General features: G+C 55.8%; 3 protein-coding genes and 2 non-coding genes across 6 annotated transcripts in view; 4 read left to right on the top strand and 1 right to left on the bottom strand.

Moving 5' to 3' along the window:
* The first annotated feature begins 1,211 nt into the window (after positions 1-1,211).
* TSR1 (TSR1 ribosome maturation factor) lies at positions 1,212-7,142 on the top strand. Its single transcript, XM_039563126.1, has 15 exons — positions 1,212-1,350; positions 1,424-1,527; positions 1,799-2,015; positions 2,095-2,229; positions 2,509-2,936; positions 3,198-3,357; positions 3,649-3,812; positions 4,096-4,292; positions 4,709-4,871; positions 5,071-5,181; positions 5,504-5,636; positions 5,970-6,086; positions 6,352-6,492; positions 6,603-6,677; positions 6,774-7,142. The coding sequence occupies exons 1-15, from the start codon at positions 1,245-1,247 to the stop codon at positions 6,950-6,952; spliced, it is 2,430 nt and encodes an 809-aa protein (XP_039419060.1). The 5' UTR covers positions 1,212-1,244; the 3' UTR covers positions 6,953-7,142.
* LOC120411043 lies at positions 4,349-4,439 on the top strand. Its single transcript, XR_005603430.1, has one exon. It is a non-coding gene; the product is annotated as a small nucleolar RNA SNORD91 family (small nucleolar RNA).
* LOC120411044 lies at positions 5,684-5,776 on the top strand. Its single transcript, XR_005603431.1, has one exon. It is a non-coding gene; the product is annotated as a small nucleolar RNA SNORD91 family (small nucleolar RNA).
* Positions 7,143-7,471: 329 nt separating the features above from the next.
* Positions 7,472-9,665, bottom strand: SRR (serine racemase; the record flags this gene model as incomplete). The annotated part of the gene is made up of 7 exons (XM_019287629.2): positions 7,472-7,755; positions 8,018-8,227; positions 8,446-8,520; positions 8,604-8,723; positions 8,797-8,900; positions 9,107-9,242; positions 9,441-9,665. Coding segments are annotated over 7 exons (1,068 nt in total), but the record flags the coding sequence as incomplete, so codon positions are not given.
* Position 9,666: 1 nt separating this feature from the next.
* Positions 9,667-19,842, top strand: part of SMG6 (SMG6 nonsense mediated mRNA decay factor) — a 105,744-nt gene continuing 95,568 nt past the window's right edge. For both annotated transcript variants that reach the window (XM_039563125.1, XM_039563123.1), the window contains exons 1-8: positions 9,667-9,775; positions 10,690-12,442; positions 14,033-14,225; positions 14,920-15,030; positions 15,724-15,830; positions 16,444-16,522; positions 17,219-17,329; positions 17,902-18,114. In XM_039563125.1, coding sequence (XP_039419059.1) covers positions 9,685-9,775; positions 10,690-12,442; positions 14,033-14,225; positions 14,920-15,030; positions 15,724-15,830; positions 16,444-16,522; positions 17,219-17,329; positions 17,902-18,114 — 2,658 coding nt within the window. In that variant the 5' untranslated portion in view covers positions 9,667-9,684. The remainder of the gene's footprint in view (positions 9,776-10,689; positions 12,443-14,032; positions 14,226-14,919; positions 15,031-15,723; positions 15,831-16,443; positions 16,523-17,218; positions 17,330-17,901; positions 18,115-19,842) is intronic.

Below are 19,842 nucleotides of genomic sequence, written 5' to 3'. Positions count from 1 at the left end.
TTCCCCTAGTCTTGCTTAAATGACAAGGCATAACTAACTCACGGGATGTTTTCCTTGATTAAGAAGTATCTCAGTTATTCCCTCTTCCCTGGAGACTCCTCTGAGCAGCCTCTTTGCCTTTGGCTCTGCAAGGCAGAGCTGTGGCAGTGCTGTGGGCTGTCTTGGCTAATGGACAAAAACAGCCTTTGGGAGAGACTCTCATGCTGTCCCACAGCCAGTGCATTCCTGTACAGAGAGACTTAATCACTGCAGTGTTCATCTGTCACCAGTCTCTTTAATTTTGTGTCTTCCTTCCTCTCAGGTAGTACACGATCGTATTTAGAGTTTCAAAGGTCTAAACAGCCAGTCTGCTTTTAGGGGTAGAAAAGGATCCCTAAAGACCAGTTCACAGCTGACAACCCCCCATTGCTGCTCTCTTGCTGATTTCCTCTCAGGAGGAAGAGGTGGGAAGATGCCTCAACTTCAGAGGCAGCAGGAACCTCTAGGAACCTGCTTTTCCCTTCCCATGCAGTTGCTCAGTCGGGATGGGAGTAGCAGCTGCCCTGCTTCCTCCTCGGGCTGCTTCAGCTTTACTGGCAATTGCAGCACCCCCGTGAATGTTTAACCTTGCCCCTCACCCGCGTTCCTGGGGTGCTGTGGCCCTAATGCTTCCCGTAACCAGCAGAGAGCTGCATCCCTAAGGGATGGAGTGATGCGGGGGCAGGGGTTCTGCTGCGTTGTTTGGGGTGATATCCCATCGCGGCTGGGTACTGTGCTGTGGCCTGTGCCCAGGAACAGACATTCCTGGCTGGATAATGATTGGCAAGACCGAGGTCACGGTGCTGCCGGTAGCAGACGGGCCGGGGCACGGTAGGAATGTTTCCACTCCATCAGGCTTTGCGGAGGGAGCAGCGCCGACCTGGCCTGGGCGCGATGCCAGAGGCTGGGCAGGGCCTTTCCCCAAGTGCTTCATCCCTCGGGACCCTTCCCGGAGCGCGGCCGAGCCCCGTCCCCCCTCTCTGTGTAAATACCTGTACAAAAGAACCAACCAATAAACCGCTGAACGAACGGCTCTGGCTCCCGCCCCTCATTGCCCCGCGGCGCTACGGGCACCAACTCCGCTGTTCTTCCCTCCCCGCCCCGGGGCTCCTTTCCCGGGGGTCGGGCCCGGTCCCATCCCGTCCCTCCCTCTCGCCGCCCACGTCGCCGCGCGCCCCCGTCGCGCCGGAAGTGACGTAGGGCGGTGGCGGCGAGGCGGCAGCAGCATGGTGATGGCGGCGGCGGGCGCGCACCGGCCCGGGCCGCTCAAGCAGCAGAACAAGGCGCACAAGGGCGGCAAACACAGCGGCTCCTCGCAGCGCCGTGCTGGAGGTGAGGCGGGACGCGCTCCCCGCGGGTTCCCCGCCGCCCTCGGCCCGCCTGACCGTTCTCTTCCTCCCCCCAGGCCGCGTCCCCGTCAAGGCCCAGCCCCGCCGGCGGCTCCGCGACCTGAACAGGGTGGACCGGCGGCATCAGGCGCTGCAGCTCCGCCGGCAGCGCAAGGAGGCGGTGAGGCACCCGGGGAGCGGGAGATGGGTCGGTTCGAGTCTGTGCCGGAATGGGGCCGGGGCAGGTCTCGGTGTGGATGATGTAATCCAGCCGGTTTGGGTCTTCGCGGGGGAGACGAGTGGGTGCCAGGGCCGGTTCGCTTTGGGTCAAGCGGAGCATTATCGGGCCGGGTGTGTTCGAGTTGCGGTGTGCAGGAATCGTGCCGTGGGCCGGGGGGCGCGAGAGGAGCCGGACGTGGGTTGGGATTCACGCTCTGCCCTTGTGCCCGCAGGTGCTGGCGGAGAAGCGCAACCTCGGCAGCAGGGACGGGCCCCCGCACCTCGTGGTGGTGCTGCTGCTGCACAGCAGGGCTGCAGCCCACGACACCCTGCGCCTGCTGCAGAGCCAGGACTCGGCCGTTGTCCGTGCAGATGAGGGCAGAGCTGGTGGCTTTGCCCTCCTCTGCCCCCGGCTCAAGCAGCGCTGGCGCTTTGTCACAGCACAGGCAGGTGAGGAGGCACCGCTGTTGATTGGGTTCCTGTTCTGGTACCTCTGGCAGCCCCACTAATGGAGGTGTTTTGGGTGCAGGGGATCTTCACGCTGTCTTAGACCTTGCCAAGGTTGCTGACTCCCTGCTGTTCATTCTGGATCCTGTGGATGGCTGGGACAGTGCTGGGGAGCACTGCCTCTCTTGCCTCTTTGCACAGGGGCTCCCCAGTTATGGTGAGAAATGTTTTGGGCTTCTAGGGGGCTCTGGGGGTGCTTAACAGAGATTTACTGTCAGTGAAAAGAAATTTTTCCTTATGTTGAGGTGGAAGTTCTTTCATTTCAGTTTATGGCTACTGCTCCATGCCCTGTTGGGCACCAGCGAAACTCCCTTTGTACCTGGTGGTGCAAATCTGGCCATTTGGGCTGCTGACATCCAAGTATTTGCCTATGTTTGGTAAAAAGGACATAAGAAGATTTAGGATCTGATCCTGAATTTTGCTCTCTGCCCGGCAGCTCTGGCTGTCCCGGGGGGCACTGACCTGCCCCCTAAGAAGAGGATAGATGCCAGGAAGAAACTCTCCAAATCCATAGAGAAACGCTTTCCTGAGGCCAAGCTCTTCCCACTGAACACAGAGCAGGAATCCTCGCTGCTCCTGAGGCACCTCAGCTCCCAGAAGCAGCGGCACCTGGCTTTTCGGGACCGCCGCGCTCACCTGCTCGCCCGTGCTGCTGAGTTTGTGCCCAGCCAGGACAGTGACCTGGTTGGGACCCTGAAGGTGTCTGGCTTTGTCCGGGGACAGACCCTCAATGTGAACAGCCTGGTGCACATTGTGGGGCATGGGGACTTCCAGGTCAGCCAGGTGGATGCCCCTCCAGACCCCCTCTCTTTGAACCCACGTGTGGTTAAAGGACAGAAGAGGAGTCAGGACATGGAGGTTCAGGTGTGTGGGGTGAAGGCTTTGCCAATCTTGTTAGAACACGAAGTTTCTAAACTTCCATTGTGGAGAATACAGCTGGGTGTGTGTGGGCAAGGGGAGGGGAAAGGAGAGTTCTGTCTGTGTTCTGCTGCTGGGCTGAGGTTCCTTGCCTGCCGTGTGTAATGAAGGCTGTGTCGCGACATCACGAAGGGAGTTTCACTTGAGGCCGATTGCAGGCTTCAGTGAGGTGTGTTCAGAGCTGGGAACTCCGCTCTCACCCTTCAGGATGACTCTGGAAATGGTGCTGATGAGATGGAGGAAGATGTCAAGGTCCTGATGAAGGCAGATCCAAGCAAGCAGGAGTCCCTGCAGTCAGAAGTGGTTCCTGATCCCATGGAAGGGGAGCAGACGTGGCCCACCGAAGAAGAACTGCAGGAAGCAGAGGGTGAGCAGAAGCAGTGGTTCTGTATCTTTTCCTTGTCCCTCTTAGGAGGGTTGTTAGAAACTTCTGTCACCAGGGTGGCTGTGAGGAAACATCCTAGTTGGGATGGCTTCCATCCCCAGTCCCATCAGGTGGCCAGCAGGCTGTGTGGTTTGCAGATTTTGGCTGTCCTGACAAATTCTTTGCTGGGAAACAGCAGTTCTGGTCTAGATCTGGTTTTGGTTGTTCTGGTATAAATGTTGCTGAGGGGAAGGAGAATTGTTCCTGTATTAACCACTGGTGGGAATCCTACAGATTCTCTGAAGGCAAACAGGAGGGTGGTGAAGGTCCCCAAAGGCACATCCAAGTACCAGGCTGCCTGGATTGTGGATGATGGAGAAGAAGGCAGTGAGAAAGATGATGATGGTGACGAAGATGATGACATGGATGATGATCTGATGGAAGAGGCAGTTTCCCAGGTACCTCCAAGAGCTGATAGCACTGGTGATTGCCAGGCCATTATTGCATGTTCTAGGACAATTCTGTCCTTTCAACTTGCTCTATGCAAGGGCATGACACAGAGCCAGAACTTGCCTGGATTTCCACTGTTAAATCCCCACATGTATCACGTTGCTTTTTTGGCCTGTTAGACCCCAAAATGATGGGCTGGGATCCCAAATCATACAGTGTGAGCACACACAGGGTGCCAGTGCTGCATGCACAGCTCTGTGTGCTCACAGGCTCTGTGCTGCCCTGTGCCAGGAGGGGGAGAGCAGTGAGGAGGAAGCTGGGGAGGAGGAGAGCGAGACCATGACCGTGTCCGAGTGCCTGCGGGATGACCAGTACGACGAGAAGATGGAGGAGGATGAACAGATGCTGGAGAGATACAAACAGGAGAGAATGGATGAGATGTTTCCAGATGAGGTGGACACGCCACGGGATGTGCCTGCCAGAGTCAGGTAAGAAATGGGATGCTTTGCTGGGAGAGGAGCTGCAAGGTGCCTGTTTAATTTGGTGAGGAAGCCTATGATGTCTTAGCTGTGGTGTCTGAACCTGGCTGAAGGACTCTTGTGAAGACTCTCTTTGGCTCTGAGGCTTCCAGAGCAGGTACTAGTTGGCAGTGAGAGGACCCAGAGAGCTGGGTCCTGACTTGGGAGAGGGAGGAGGGTGGGCCCTGAGGCAAGGACAGGTTGTTTGGAGATTTGGCTGCTGGTTTTAGCTCTCTTTGCACCAAGATCTTTCCTGAGGGCTAATGTTTGCTTTGCTCCCTTTGCCCTCCCTGAAGGCATGAGACCCTGCAGACCACAGGTGGTGGTGAAGGATGGGATTCACCTCAAGTGATGGAGTAATTTGTCTTTCCTGCTCTGTTCTCTAGGTTCCAGAAGTACAGGGGGCTGAAAAGCTTCCGGACTTCTCCATGGGACCCCAAAGAGAATCTTCCAAGGGATTATGCCAGGATCTTCCAGTTCCAGGACTTCTCCCGAACCAGAAAGAACCTCTTCAGACAAATAGAGAAGGAGGAGACTGAAGGAGCTTTGGTAACTCCCTTTGGTAACTCCTCTTTCCCTGCTGTGTTCCTTTGCTCCCAGTAGGAGTGACTTATCAGGGAGGTGGTTGGGCAGATCCTTCAGCCTTAAGTTCAGACAATTTTTTCCTGGATTCCCTCCCTAATCCAGGCACATCTTCTGACACCTTTTTTGTTGAGATAAATGTTCACAACTGCTCCTGTCTTGGCAGGTGGGCTGGTACGTTACACTTCACGTCTGCAACGTCCCTGTCTCGGTGATGGAGAGCTTCAAGGAAGGGAAACCCCTGGTCCTGTTCTCGCTGCTTCCCCATGAACAAAAGGTGAACAAAAGGGATGATACCTTGGAGGGATGTGCAGCTCCTTGCTCCTTCAGGCTGCATGGCTTGGACAGGGTCTGGCTGCAGAGGGTTTGGGCTGGAATCTCCCCACATCACTCCTGTTTCAAAGCAGGTCAGAGCACACAGAAGCTGCCGGGGGGGGTGGGTTAGGATAAAGTGTCTGAGCCTGGCACTGGTGACCAGTAACATTTTGGGACCCCATTTTCAAGGGCATTCATCTCTGCTGCAATGTCCTGGTGCTTTCTGCTGCCCACCATCCCCTGCCAGCCCTGCCAGCAGCCCCTCACTGTGCTGCCTCTTCCAGATGTCCGTGTTGAACTTCCTGGTGCGTCGGCATCCGGGCAACAGCGAGCCAGTGAGGGCCAAGGAGGAGCTGATCTTCCACTGCGGGTTCAGACGCTTCCGAGCATCCCCCCTGTTCTCCCAGCACACCTCAGGTTTGTCAGGGGCTGGGTACACCAGGAGTGGGGTTGGGGATTCTAGAGCAGGAAGCCTGTGATGTCTTAGCCGTGGTGTCTGAACCTGGCTGAAGGACTCTTGTGAAGAATCACTCCTAGGCTCTGAGGCTTCCAGGGCAGGCACTAAATCATGGGGAATAGAATGGCTTGGGAAAGGTGGTTCACTGATCCAGGCGAGGTCCAGGTTCCATGCCAGAGGATCACCTTCATTCCCAGATACTCAGTGCCAGCAGAGGAGGGGTGTTTGTTGGACAGGGAAGAATGAGCTCTCTGGGGTTTCCCAGAGTTCTGAAGACTGCTATTCTGTCCTAGCTGATAAGCACAAGCTGGAGCGTTTCCTGCGCCCAGATGCTGCCCTGGTGGTGACTGTTTACGCTCCCATCACTTTCCCTCCTGCCTCAGTGCTGCTTTTCAAACAGAGAAGTAACGGTGAGTTGATAAATGCTGAGGAGGTGGTGTCTGGAGACAAACTGTCCCCATACTGTGCTTATGAGTGCATCTCTCTAGAAAGTATGACTTGAAAAAGCTGTCCCCTTCCTGCTGATTGAGATGAGCTCATCTCCATCCCTGTTGTCACTTGTCTGTCCCTGCTGTGGGGGTGCTCTGGGCCTGGAGCCCTTTGGGGAAGGGGTTTGTGGTATGGAGGGGGTGATGGAGGCACCTGCCCTGGTGCATTGGTGACTCTGCCTGGCAGGAATGCATGACCTCATTGCCACGGGCTCCCTGCTCTCCGTGGACCCGGACAGGATCGTCATCAAGCGCCTGGTGCTCAGTGGCCACCCCTTCAAGATCTTCACCAAGATGGCTGTTGTGCGATACATGTTCTTCAACAGAGGTACAGCTCGTCTCTGGGGGAAGAGGGGCTCTGGAAGCAGAACTGTGCCCATGGTTATGCTGGTGCAGCACAGCCTGTTCCTTACCTGCCTTTTGTGTTTTCATCTCCAGAGGATGTGATGTGGTTCAAGCCCGTGGAGCTGAGGACAAAGTGGGGACGCAGAGGGCACATCAAGGAGCCATTGGGTAGGCTTGATCTGGTGTTTATTTCTGTGCTGCTGGGATGGTGTGGTCCTCCTGGGCCAGAGAGACTGCTAATGGCCTCTTCTGCCCTCTGCCTAGGGACCCATGGCCACATGAAGTGCCACTTTGATGGGCAGCTCAAGTCCCAGGACACGGTGCTGCTGAACCTCTACAAGCGTGTTTTTCCCAAATGGACTTATGACCCCCATGTCCCAGAGCCTGTGCCGTGGGTGAGGAGTGAGAGCACGCTGCCAGAGCGGGAGGTGGAAATGGAATGAGTCTCCAGCATGGCTGGAGTTTGTGCCTTGGCTCCCTGGATGCTGTTCTTGGCCCGTGCACTGTGAGGACAGCACTGATGCCTTGGACGTGTTACTGCTGGGGTCTGTACAGGGGCAGCTGTGTCGCCAGCTGCTGCTCAGGTACCAGCTATAGCTATTTATTTTAATGGAAAATGTCAAAAATGCCTAAGTGCCTCTGTCTTGGTGGTGGCCAGGAGGCTGTGTGCCCCCCATGTCCACTGAACCCCCCCTGGCCCACTGGGATTGTTCCTGTCCTTCATGCCCTGCCACATGGGCTGTGGGGGGGATTTTCTGTGTGAAGGAGTTTGCTGGCAGTTGCTGTGATGCTGAGAAAGAAAAGCCAAGTAGCAGCTGGGGAAAGGTGACTGAGTGCAGCTCTCTGGAGGCCTGGCCCAGAGCAAGGCAGCTGGGGAGGGGAGAACAGGCAGTGCTTTGTTTCCAGGTCCCCCCCGAGACCAATGCCAGCTTCCCTTATCCCTCCCCAAAAACTCCCAAACGTTTGGACTTGATCTGTTTTTAGTAGCGCACAAACCACTGCACAAACTGAGAGTGAGGTTTTCATTCCTTGCAATAGCACTCCATCCTCATTCTGCTTTCCCAGAGAGGTCTGTGAGCCAGGTCAGGGATCTCAGGTCCACATTTCCCCCACACAGCACGATGCAAATGTTCTGCACATCCCGGGGGACTGCCTGGAACTGCTCCGAGAGCACGGCCGCCAGTCCCACGCCTGCTGTTGGCTCAATCAGCAGCTTCATCCTTTCCCACACCAGCCACGTGGCTCGCTGTCGGGACAGGGCAGCAGCTGTCAGCCTAGCAGCCAGCACAGGCTGCTCCAGGGCATCCCTGCAGTGCTCTGGGAAGGGAGAGCAGAGCTTCCAACAGCCCTTTCCAGCTGGAGACAGCGTGGGTGTCACAGCTGCAGTGGTGCACAGGGGGGCTTGTGCTGCTCTGGGAGTGTGTTGGGGTGAGAGCAGAGGGGCAGGGCGGGGAGGGAGGCAGCTGCCTGCTGGCAGCTACTGTGAGAAAGGAGCTGGGAACCTTTACCTTGATTTCTTCCTCTGAGACTGTCAGGACATCATCAACCAAATCCCTGATGATGGGCCACGTGTTGGGTCCGATGCTGGTTTTTACTGCGTCTGCGATGGTATCCCGCGGGTGGAGGTTGGGGGTCAGCTCCCCTCGGACCTTGGACTGGTAACAGTCATCCACGTTGCATGGCTCAGCAGCAAACACCTTCACATCTGGCCTCAAAGCCTGGGGAGAGCAGGAGGAGCCACTTGGGTGATACTAGCACGTGCCTGTCCCCTGTTTCTGTGCGTGCAGGGGGCTGAGCAGGCCCTGTTGCTGCTGCCAGGCAGACCCCAGGCACCCACAGACTTCCACAGCAAGCTCTTCCTAAATTTAAAAGCTGCTGCCTGCCTTAAGAGTCCTAACCTTCCCACGGGGAGATTCCTGGATGAGCTGTTGCCTACCTTGATGGCAACTGCTATTCCTGCAACCATTCCTCCACCTCCAACAGGAACCACCACTGCATTTACCTCGGGTGCCTGTGCAGAAAGGAAGCTTCTGACACTCTGTGTCTCCCTTTTTGCTGTGCCCCTGCAAGGGCCAGGCTGTGCATTTCCCTCACCTGCTCCAGCACCTCCAGGGCGATGGTGCCTTGCCCTGCGATCACCGCCGGCTCCTGGTTGGGGTGCACCAGGACTCCTCCTGTCTCCTGGACTACACGGGCTGCTGTCTCAGCTCTGGACTAAGGGAGAGCACAGCAGTCACCTCTCACTCTGGCTGGGCTGTGTCCTTGGCCAGTCTTCCCTGTGCCTTACCTTGTCACTGGGCTCGCATGGCACCAAGGTGGCACCATAGGCACGGATGGCATCTTGTTTACACTGCGGGGCTGTCCGGGGCACCACGATGTAGGCAGGAATCCCTGGTGGATGAGAGAGGAAGTAAATCCAACAGCCCAAAAAGCACAGCAGCCAGTTAGCACTGCAGGAGCAAGCAATGCCTTGCCTATGCCAGCTCCTGCATGGGTTCAGGAGAGGGATCTTCATCCTTCTCTCCAACGGGACCAGCTCTGCATTTACCCTGTGCCTGCCTCTCGGAGCTGGGGTTGGAGGCTGTGGTACACATTACCTTCTGCCTGAGCAGCACAGGCGAGTGCCTGCCCGTGGTTGCCACTGCTGTGTGTCACGACAGCGCGGGGCAGCTCCCGTCCCGAGCGCTCGCCTTCCTCAACGAGGCTCCTCAGCGCGTTCAGGGCACCGCGGATCTGGAAGGAGAGCGCGGGACTGTGTGTGCCACCGCCCCAGAGCCCGTGTGCTGGGCTGAATGTCCTCCTCGCACCATTCCCTCAGTCCTGCACCCGTGCAGGATGGCAGGAGCTGGTGGGTACCGGCGGAACGCGAATCTCTCTGTTGAAAAAGCGACCTTTGCCCCGGTGCTTTGCAGTGCCGCCACCCCCGCGCACCTTGAAGGATCCGGTCCTCTGGAAGAGCTCGCACTTGAAGAGCAGCCTCCGGCCGGCCATGCGGTCCAGCCCGGCGCAGGTGAGCAGCGGGGTGCGGTGGACGCGGCCCCGCAGCCGCCGCTCCGCATCGCGCACCTCTCCCAGCACCGGCGGCGGCGGCGCGGGCCATGTGCGCGCGTGCGCGCGGGGGCAGTTTGTCCCTGCGCGGCCGCCGTCGGCGCCGCCCGCCCCCGGCGCAGCCAAGATGGCGGAGGGGCTGGAGCGCGTCCGCGTCTCGGCCGCCGAGCTGCGGGACATGGTGGCGGCGCAGGCCCGGGCAGCCGGCGGCGGGCGAGGTGAGGGGCGCCGGGGGCACTCGCGACCCGCTGCTGGCCTTCCCTTCCTCGCAGCGGCACCTCCCCGCGGCCGCGCACGGCCCCGCGGCCGCACTGCCCGGCTGCGCCTGGGGTAGGGCTTGGGGCAGAGCTGCCGCCCCGCCGGCGCCGGCACGGGGGTGTCCGGGGTGGGAGCGCACGGCCGGCGCCGCACCGAGAACGGGGAGGCTGCGGGGCGGGCGGCGGCGGCAGCTGGAGCGGCTTTCCCCCGGGATGGTCGGTCCCAGCCTCTCGGGGTCCCCCGGGCCGAGTCCCCGGTACCGGTGGAGGTTCGGGGCTGTTGCCGGTGCGCGGTGCTGACAGGGGGAAAAGTTTAGGGAATGCAGCGGGAACGGCCCGGCTTTGGTGGGTCGTTTAACCGTGCGTGGTCCGGCCTGGGTTCTGTAACGATTTTTTGTGTAAATACGGTTAAGGGAGGAGGAGAGAAACGTTACCGGATTGTGAGCGAGGGGGAAAGGCGTCTCTGATGCCATACGGTGTGTTGGCAGAGCAGGGGCTGGGGGATGGCAGCTCCGGCACCAACAACAGGCAGGTGACTGCTGCTGAGCCTGTGATGATACGACTTTACTCTCGTTACTTGTGCTAAAGTGTCGTGTTGAGCTTTGTCTGTGCCTTGTTGGTGCGTTGAGGCAAAGCCTGTTGCAGGACGGGGTTTGTAAATGGATCAGGCCAAGGATTTGGTCAGCTGTGTTACACTTTCTCATTTTCTACTCTTATTCTGTGATTTCCTGTACATATTGACATAGATTTTCAGATCTCTCCTGGACCTGCCCTGAGGGTGGCAGGCTCTTTGCACTGAAATATTTCTCCTAGAATATTTGTCGTGGTATTTTTTGGTGCCTGGGAATGAGTTCCTTCTGTCTGTTTTTCCCCAGAAAACATGAAGGAGGTGAAGGAGCCGAGGCATCGCAAAGACAACAGGCGCCCAGACCAGGAGATTTACAAGCCCGGCCTCTCCAGACTGAGGAGCAAACTTGTGCCACCAAAGCAGGAAGCCTCAGAGAAGGAAAGGAGCAGAGCTGAGGATGACAAGGAGGAGAGTGCTGGGGACAAGGACTCTGTGGGAATGGGAGCTCCAGCTGTGGAGGACTGGGACAAAAGTGATGGCCCCAAGCAGAACGGTCCTTCACAGGACAAGGAAGAAACAGAGACCAAAGGCAGCCTGCAAAGCCAGGAAAACTTATCTAAGCAGCCCATTGTGGATGAGTGGTGTCCAAAGACCCCCAGAAGAACCAAGAAACCAGACCAGCAGATCTACCAGCCTGGGAAGCGCCTGCACTCGGCTGCTAAAGAACCCTCCCTGCGGTCAGCGAGCGAGGAAATCACCGGGAGGATGGAGCAGCTGAAAGTCGAGGGAGATGAAGAGACCGAGAAAAGCGCTGGAAAAGACACCAACAGGAGAATTAAATCAAGCAAGGAGGATAGAGAGGGGAGCCAGGCAGGGGAAGCAGTGAAAGCCTCCAGGGGAGATAAAGGGAGACGAGCAGAGCGAAGTGACAGGGTGAGGAGGATGGGGGATGAGGTGCTGCCGGGGAAGCTGGGCTCTACCAAGCGCTATTCCCGCACGGACAAGCGGCGGAGCCGGTACCGCACCTGCAGCACGAGCTCAGCTGGAAGTAACAACAGCACAGATGGAGCCCTGCTCGTGGATGGGGTGGAGAGGCGGCAGGAGCGTGCCAGGGAAAGGATACGGCCTAGGAAGCAGCTCTCCATGTCCTCCACCGACTCCTTGGACGATGACAGGATTGATGAGGCAGAAGCGTACGTCTCCAGCAGGAACTCGGACAGGAGGAGACATTCGGAGCAGAGCCGAGCTTCCAGGAGTGAGAGCGAGTGGAGCAGCAATGGCAGGGAAGTCAAGGGACCCTTTCGAGTCACATTTGACAGCAGGACCATGAACAGGGACGTCAGCCTGGCAGATACAGATAAAAAAAAGTCCTTGAAGGCCTTAGAGCTTTCAGAGGCGAGGAGCCAGAGCAGGGAGCCCCAAGGGAGGGGCCGTGGGATTCTGTTCCTGCCTGCCAACACGGACCTCTCTGCCAGCTCAGTGGGTGTCCCTGAAGCCACTCACCCCACGCCCAGGCTCCTGCTGGGCGGGGCTGGCAGCAAAGGTCCCCGGAGCCGGGGCCGAGGTGGCACTGCCCGCCGGCTGTGGGACCCAAACAACCCGGACCAAAAACCCGCCCTGAAGAGCCAGACTGCTCAGCTTCACTTCCTAGACACGGATGATGAAGTGAGCCCCACCTCCTGGGGGGAAGCCCGCCAGGCCCAGCCCTCCTACTATAAATTCCAAAACTCTGACAATCCCTATTATTACCCTCGTGCCTCCGGGCAAGGCCCCCAGTATCCGTATGGTGGATATTCCCTGCAGTACCCTATGGGTCCAACCAACGGGGTGTACCCAGGAGCCTATTACCCCGGGTACCCTGGCCAGGCAGGGCAGTACCTGTGTGGCCCACTCCCCCCCACTCCTCTGAGCCCCGAGATGGAGCAGCAGATGAGGAACATGCAGCAGCAGGAGCTCAGCAAGCTCCTGCGCGAGGCTGGGAACCAGGAACAGCAGCTCAGCAACCTCCTGTCCAGAGACCGCATCAGCCCGGAGGGGCTGGAGAAGATGGCCCAGCTGAGGTTCGTGGGTGGGCTGTAGAGGGGGGAGTGAGTCATTTCCAGGGTGAAATACAAGAGAATGGTGTCTCCCTGGGGATCTCTGTGTCTCAGAGGCTGGGAGATGGGGTGCTGGGTTGCTGCTTTTTGCTGTGCTGGGTCTGTTTGTTGTGTGCCAGTGGTGTGTGGGTGGTGGAAGGAAGCTGTGGGTGAGGATGGATGTCATTTCCCTGGGCTGGGAGCTAAGCGGTGGCTTCTTGTGCTCGGTGAATGCCTTGCAGGGACACAGAGGAGCAGGACAAGTACCTGCTGCAGCTTTTTGGTTCTTCTGGCTCTTGCTGGAGCTGATGTTTCTCAGTTCCAGAGCTCTCTGTTTTTGTCATCAGACTTCTGCTTTCTTACCTATCCTCAGCGTGTGCTCAGGAAGCATTTTGTGTATTCCTGGTGCTGTGCAACAGTGGCAGTGCCTTTCCAGTGCTGTGTAGTTTTGCTCTTGATGCCACTCAGCGTGGTGACACTTTTTTGAGCTGGTGATGCCAGGCTGGCAAGAGAGAAGTAACGCTGTTGCTCTGGAGGGTGGTTAACATGGGCTGTAACAGGTTTCTAGTTGGCATCTTTCCCCTTTATTTGTGACCTGTGTCTGCAGGGCTTCTCTGGAGGCTGATTTTCAGAGCTGACTGGCAGTAAATCTAGCAAGCGAGCTCATTTCAGGGCTTGTTCTGTGTTTTGGGCACTCGCTCTATAGACCACAGGGTGGGATATGTCTGTGATTGATTGAAGCAGCACCAGAGGTTTCAGGTCTTCCTCAAGGTGCTGAGGTCACCCAGAACTGTAGTGTGGAAGGAGAGGAAGCACTGTGGAGTGATGCTGTGGCCTGTGGAAGCCCACCCTGCCCTGGGAACATGGGCACAGTTGACCCTGTCCCTGCTGGCAGTGTCCCTTGTGTCCTGCCTGTGTCCGAGTGCCTGCTGTGTGGGGACTCTTACCCGATGTCCATCTGCAGAAATGTCCAGTTCCCTTGGTGTTTGTGCTCTTCAGGTGCATATGCAGGGTTTGGGGCCTGTGTGGGGTCAGGCAGCCCATCCTGGCTCTGTGCTTTGTGCATCCTTCTCTTATCCTGTCAGGCTCTTCCAGGTATTGCCATCTGGCTTTGCTCCAGGTTTTACCATCCACGCTCTCCTGTTGTTTCTGTAGGACTTGAAAGATTAAAAGGAATAAGGCTGCTAAGGCAGGAACAGCTGAGGATCCCCTGTACCATTAACTTACCCCACTATTTCAGAGCTGTTCCTAGTCTGCAGTTATTTTATTAAATTTGGGGGAGGAATTCTGCTCCGGCATCCAGGCAGGGCTGTGGGCAGCTGACGAGGGGAACGTGATTTCTGGGACTCTGAGACTTTATTTCCATTGGCTGTGATGTTCCCAACTCATTCAGTTTTGAGGAAGCAGGGTCTGTGCTCTGCTGTGTATTTTGGTTGGATGGAAGGGGGGATGGGGGTCATTTTAATGGCAAGAACTCTGTTGCCCTGTGGTTCTTTGCGTGTTTGTTCCTGGCCCAGACCTTGTGCTCAGGAGGAGCTGTTGCACTGACCACTCCCTGACTGTGTTTTGCTGTAGGGTGGAGATGCTGCAGCTCTATGAACGGTGCCTCCTCATGGACATTGAGTTCTCTGACACCCAGAACGTGGACCAGTTACTGTGGAAAAATGCTTTTTACCAGGTGATTGAGAAATTCCGGCAGCTCCTCAAGGACCCTCAGGGGGAAAATGCCCAGGAAATTCGAAACAAACTGCTCTTGCTTCTAGATGAGGTAAGAAGAGAGAAACATCCCCGAATTCCACTAAACCTTTGGGTGGGATTGACTGGTTTTTAGAAAGGGATGGTGTAATGGGACGACTGGTTGTCTTGATCCTATGCATGAGTTCAGATTCCTTATGTCATCCATATGCAAAGAGGATGCTCAGACACATTATGGTTTAGTGTGGCAGGTGTATGTTTAGGTAGACATCTGTAACAATTTAAACCAGGTTTGTTTTGCTGTGTTTGTGTTAATTAGAAATTGATTTAAGCTAAAATGAAGTGCAGCTAAACAGAAGTGTTCCTGGAGGTGCTTGTGCCATCTTTACCAAATTTGCTTGGAAGTCATTCTGTAAAACTGCAGCTCAGTTTAGTCTTTGTACCAGGGAGGCTGAGAGACCTGAAAGAACGTGTTTTACAGAATTAGGATGGTGGGGGCCTTTAGTCCAACCTCCTGCTCACAGCAGGACTCGTTAAACACTAAATCAAGTCAGTCCTGATTTTGTGTAGCTCAGTCTTCAAAACCTCTGAGGCTGGAGATTCCCCAACCTCCTTATTGTGTTCTGAAGGGAAACAGCCCAAACCTCAGGGAGAGGGACCTCCTTTCTTCAATGAGGCAGGGATGGTGTGGTGATTTTGTGCTTGTCATCAGAAAGATCATAACATCCAAGTGTGTGTGTGTGTGTGTGTGTGTGTGTGTTTTGCAGGGCTCTTCTTTTTTTGACAGCCTCCTCCAGAAGCTGCAGGTGTCCTACCAGTTCAAGCTTGAGGACTACATGGATGGGATGGCCATCCGCAGTAAACCTCTCAGGAAAATGGTAGGTTGGCTTCCTCCTGGAGACTTCTCATCCTGATAATCCTGTGCAAGGTGCTGAACTCAGTGTGCTGCCCTTGCCAAGGGGCAGGCAGCTGTCCTCCAAGCAGAGCCAGTTTGTTTGCAGGGAATCTTTCTCAGCTGCTGGAGAACTCTGCACTCTGGTGCAGTACCATTTCTTAGTTTCCTTTGCAAAGAACTTGTTTTGTACCAGTTCTGTGAGCAGAGCTAATAAAGGAAAGAAGTGTCCAAAGGGACCCTGACCATCTCTTTTTTTCTGCCTGTGGAATCCAGAATAATGAGGGAAATCTGGCAGTTGTGCTGCCTCCCTGACGTGTTGCCCTGAGCTGTGAGTGCAGGTGCAAGGGACAGCTGGGAAAGGATATTTTAGTCCAGCTCCATTCCCAGAGAAATGTGTTTATCTAACAGCTGTCCTCAAATTGGTCATGGACCGAACAACTCCCTTCTGAAGAGAGGTGGGATATTGTGTCAGAGAGAAGGTGTTTAGGGGGTTGGCTTGGCCCTGCAAATGCTGAACCAGTGCTGTGGAGCCTTGTCATGTCATTCTGCTGCCCTTCTGTGAGACCTTCAGTGTGTCACTGACCTCCTCTTGGCTCTGTACAACCCCTGTGGGCTCGCTGGGTCTGCAGGTGAGTCAGGGCTGTGTCCCAGGTGGTCCATGGCTGCTCCTTTGCAGGTGAAGTACGCTCTGATCAGTGCCCAGAGGTGCATGATCTGCCAGGGGGACATTTGCCGGTACAGGGAACAGGCCAACGACACGGCGAACTACGGCAAGGCCCGCAGGTAGGCACTCAGCTGCTGTGTCCTTGCAGCACAGCTCTGCCTCTGGATACCAGGGATGGATGTCATTTCATCCCTGAACTTGCCTCTAGCCAAAGAAGTCTTTCTCCTCCTTTTTAAAGTCTGTCCACTCCTCTGTTGTGTAGCAGTCCTGTAAAGCTGAAAGATGTAGCTGGATTTTGCTGCTCCAGAGAGCAAGCTGCCAGATCCAGCCATCCTCCATCTAGAAGTGGAGGTTGTGGAAGTTGTCTTGTGCTGATCCTGCAGCAGGGAGGGTTTAGGCCACTGAGCCTGGCAGAATTGCTCTTGTATTTTCTGGTGGCTTTTGCATGCATACGTTCTCACTCCATCAGAACTTACCAGCACTTGTTGCTTGCTTCCTGCTCGTCTGTGGGGTGAGCCAGGGGTATTTCCTTCTGCAGCTGGATCTGCCCTCTCTTGTCCAGTGCCTCATCCTTCCCCAGGATGCTCACTCCTGCAGGCAGAGGGCACTTGTGGGAAGGGCCCGTTCCCTGCAGAAATGCCAGTTCCAAGGGGAGTTCTGCACCCTTGAGGACACGGAAGGCAGCCTGATGTCCTTTCAGTAACCCTTTCTCTCTGTTTTTTCCCTTCCCAGCTGGTACCTGAAGGCTCAGCAAATTGCTCCCAAAAACGGCCGCCCGTACAACCAGCTGGCACTTCTGGCCATCTACACGGTGAGATGCTCCTCCTGCCAGGATGTGCAGGCACAGGGAGAGCCTCTGGGATGGCTGTGAGATTCCATCTGGTGGGGAAAGGCATTGTTTAGGGCAGTGCTCAGATGGTTTGGGGTTTTTTTCTTAGAAGAAAAAAAAAGCTGATGGCAGGATGTGCTGTGTGGGTTCCAGCTGCTGTGGCTCCAGGCAGCTTTGTCAGATACACGCTACTCCCTCAGGGATTTTGGGGACTGTTCTGTGGGCTGTCGAGAGTGTTAACTGTTTAAAGCTGAAAACACAGCCCACTTTTTGCATGAAATTTTTGTGCTCAGAGCCGTCTGTGTGCTGTGTTATCGCTGAACCTGTGGGCATTGGTCTAAGCAGCATCCACACGTGACTTCCTCGGGTTTCAGTTGTGCTGGCTACGCCAGCCGTGCAGGAAAACTGACTTCAGGGAAGATGTGACAGCAGATAATGGAAGCATCGTGCTGGGGCACAGAGGCTGGTAGGGATCTGCCAGTTCACAACACTGGAAGATGCTGGTTTAAAGTAGAGCAGTTCAGAAGCACCTTTCCTTCATGGCTGGGAAGGACCTTTCTGACTGTGTCTGTCTGTCCCAGGCAGTATTGAGGGAGAGGGAAGGGGAAGCACATGGGAGCCTGGCTCTGGATGCCCCAGAAGGAGTGGCAGCTCTGAGCCTGGTTGTGTTTCTTGCAGAGGAGGAAGCTGGATGCTGTGTACTACTACATGCGCAGCCTGGCTGCCAGCAACCCCATCCTCACTGCCAAGGAGAGCCTCATGAGTCTGTTTGAGGAGACAAAACGCAAGGTGAGCCTTGGAGCTGGGCTGTGGATGCTGCACCTGCCTGTGCTGGAGAGCATGGAGAGGATGGTGGCTTTTGGACTTGGAGGCACTCCTTACCTACTTCTAAGAAATTTCATGAGAGAGGCAGCCTTCAGAATGATGGCTTTGGGGTGGTTTGAGCAGCTGAATCTCTTGTTTCTGGGTCACAAACTGATTTAGCTGAGCTCAGCAAGGGCTGTAGGTTGCTGTGGTTTGCAGCATGGCCTTGGTGTGTAGCACAATCATTGCTTTATCCCGTGGGTGCCCCACTCCTGTGGGGATGGGTAAGGGAGGCTGCAGTGCCTTTGTGCCCCAGGGAGTCACCCCAAATACAGCACATGGGCTGCCACACACTCCTGGGACTGGACACTCTTGTCCTGGGATAGTTGGAGTTGAAAACTTCTCACCTGCACTGTCCTGTAGAGTCAGAACCAAATTCTGGACCTGACCCTGGGTTGTGAAGCAGGGCAAAGGGCTAATTTTTCCATGTTAATGAAATGATACACTTCCCCTGACCCTTGATCCCTCTGTGATCTGAATGTGTCCTGTGTGCCCAGTCTGAGCAGATGGAGCACAGGAAACATCAGGTGCTGGATGTGAGCCCCAACCGCCGGGGCAAAGGCAAGAAATCCACGCTGCGACAAGTGGGAGATGATGCCACCAGGCTGGAGATCTGGATCCATCCCTCCCACCCCCGTTCCTCCCAGGGCCACGAGTCCGGCCGGGATTCTGAGCAGGACAATGGGCTTGGGAACCTCAGCCCCAGCGACGTGAGTACTGCAGGAGGCGGCGGTTGGCTTTGGTGTCATGTGTTTGGAATGCAGTGGAATGACACTGGATCTGTTTTGCTTTCCTGTTGCTAAATTTTCCAGTGTTTTGGCTTTCCCTGTGGGAGCTGTGCCTGGGTCAGGCTGAGGAGCTGGTGACCTCGTGCCTCTCGTGTTTAAGGCTTGTTGTTACCATCCCTTTCTTGGCAGCGCGCGCTGGCGTGGCTGATGTGGAACAGGAGAGAGGCACAAACAGAAGATGCTGTAAAATGCTTCTGCTCTGAGGGCTCTAACTTGGGTGAGGTTCCCCGTGGGAAATGAGGTCACGTGCTGGAGATCAGGGTTAACAGTGACCCTGGAAGTTCTGAGGCTTGTTCTGGAAGTGTGTCACTTGTCCCATTGCCAGATGGTTGGAGGTTTGCACTGGGAATGTGAAAACCGTGGTTTCAATTTCCAGTGTAGGTGTTACATTTGCATAACTTGCTCTGCTGAGAGGCCAGACCAGCACCTTTCTTTTGCAAGAATTAAAAATATAATGAACTGGTGGTGTCTCCTGTGAGCCTGTCCAGCTGTACCTTGCAGGAGGAGCCTGGCTGAACTCTGTGTCAGGCCCAGGAATGCGGGCAAAGGCAGTGGTGGTTGGGAGCTCATCCTCCAGGAATCTTTGCACTGCTCTGGCACATTTGACTTGCAAGAGAACTTGCCAGGGAGCTCTGGGCTGCCTGTCCTAAAATGGCTGTTGAGGATGGGAGTTTAGGAGAGCTGGGAAGACCTTCCCTGCACACTGTGGGGCCCAAAGCTTCTTGGATTTGTGCTTTTGCAACGAATTTGTGACTTCAGCTGGGTGGAACTGGGGTGAAGTCTTGGAGCTTTGAAAGATAAGCTCTGGCACGTTGCTGCAGCATTTTTCATATGTTCCTGCCCTTGGTTGTTTTCCCTCTCCTCAGCTTTTCTTCTGGGGACTTTTGCTTCCTCAGCATCATTGAAAGGAACGTGCCAAGCTTTAGCTTCTCCATCAATCATTGATGAAGATGCTCGGCGTAAGACGCTGTCAGTGTTTTTGGGGCGCTGGGGGTTTTCTCTTTTGCAGTGCTCTCACATGAGGCAGTGTAGCAGCTGGCAAAGTGGGAGGCAGCAATGTGTTTGTAGTGCACCAGTGTAGAGCCTCCCCTCGCTCTGTTCAGTGGGGTCTGTGCTCTCTGAAGTGCAGCTTGCTGCCACTGTCTGTACACGTTTGTCTGATATTTACCATTAGTCTTGATTTCCTTCTGTTTGAAACATTGGCTCCTGAAGAGTACAAGCTTTCTGATCATGGAGAAGCCATGCCAGCAGAAAATAGAATGGCAAAAGGGTGGGGGGAGCTGAGGGCCTGCGTTTGGGCACTGTTGGTTTTGGCAGCCAAGATATTTATTCTCAGGCTGCCTGCGCCTGCCGTGGGGCAGCACTCAAGTTGGTGCAACTGCTTATGGGGCCCTGTCACCCAAAATAACCACGTGGAAAGAAAACCTTAAATCTGTGTCGCTGCCAAAGCTCCCGAGCTGTGAAGCCGTGGGCTGGATAAAGACAGCAGCTCTGCGGGAAGCTCTGGACTCCTTCCTCCTTGAAGCTGTAGCCTCTTAGCCTGCTCCTCGCAGCATCCCCGGGTGTTTTGGAGCTGCTCGGCTGGAGAGGAGCCGAGCAGCCCTGAGTTGCCACTGTGTGGCACTGTTTGGCCTCGGAAGGGCCCTGCCT

Source organism: Corvus cornix, chromosome 19, assembly GCF_000738735.6.
Source record: "Corvus cornix cornix isolate S_Up_H32 chromosome 19, ASM73873v5, whole genome shotgun sequence".
Taxonomy (NCBI): Eukaryota; Metazoa; Chordata; class Aves; order Passeriformes; family Corvidae; genus Corvus; species Corvus cornix.
Note: the sequence above shows the minus strand (reverse complement) of the source record. Positions and strands in the feature narration are given on the sequence as shown.

Coding starts and splice junctions, on each gene's coding strand:
- TSR1 (XM_039563126.1), top strand. CDS start 1,245: ATGGTGATGGCGGCGGCGGGCGCGCACCGGCCCGGGCCGCTCAAGCAG. Junction 2,016..2,094: donor CTTTGTCACAGCACAGGCAG/GTGAGGAGGCAC, acceptor TTTTGGGTGCAG/GGGATCTTCACGCTGTCTTA. Junction 4,293..4,708: donor GATGTGCCTGCCAGAGTCAG/GTAAGAAATGGG, acceptor TCTGTTCTCTAG/GTTCCAGAAGTACAGGGGGC.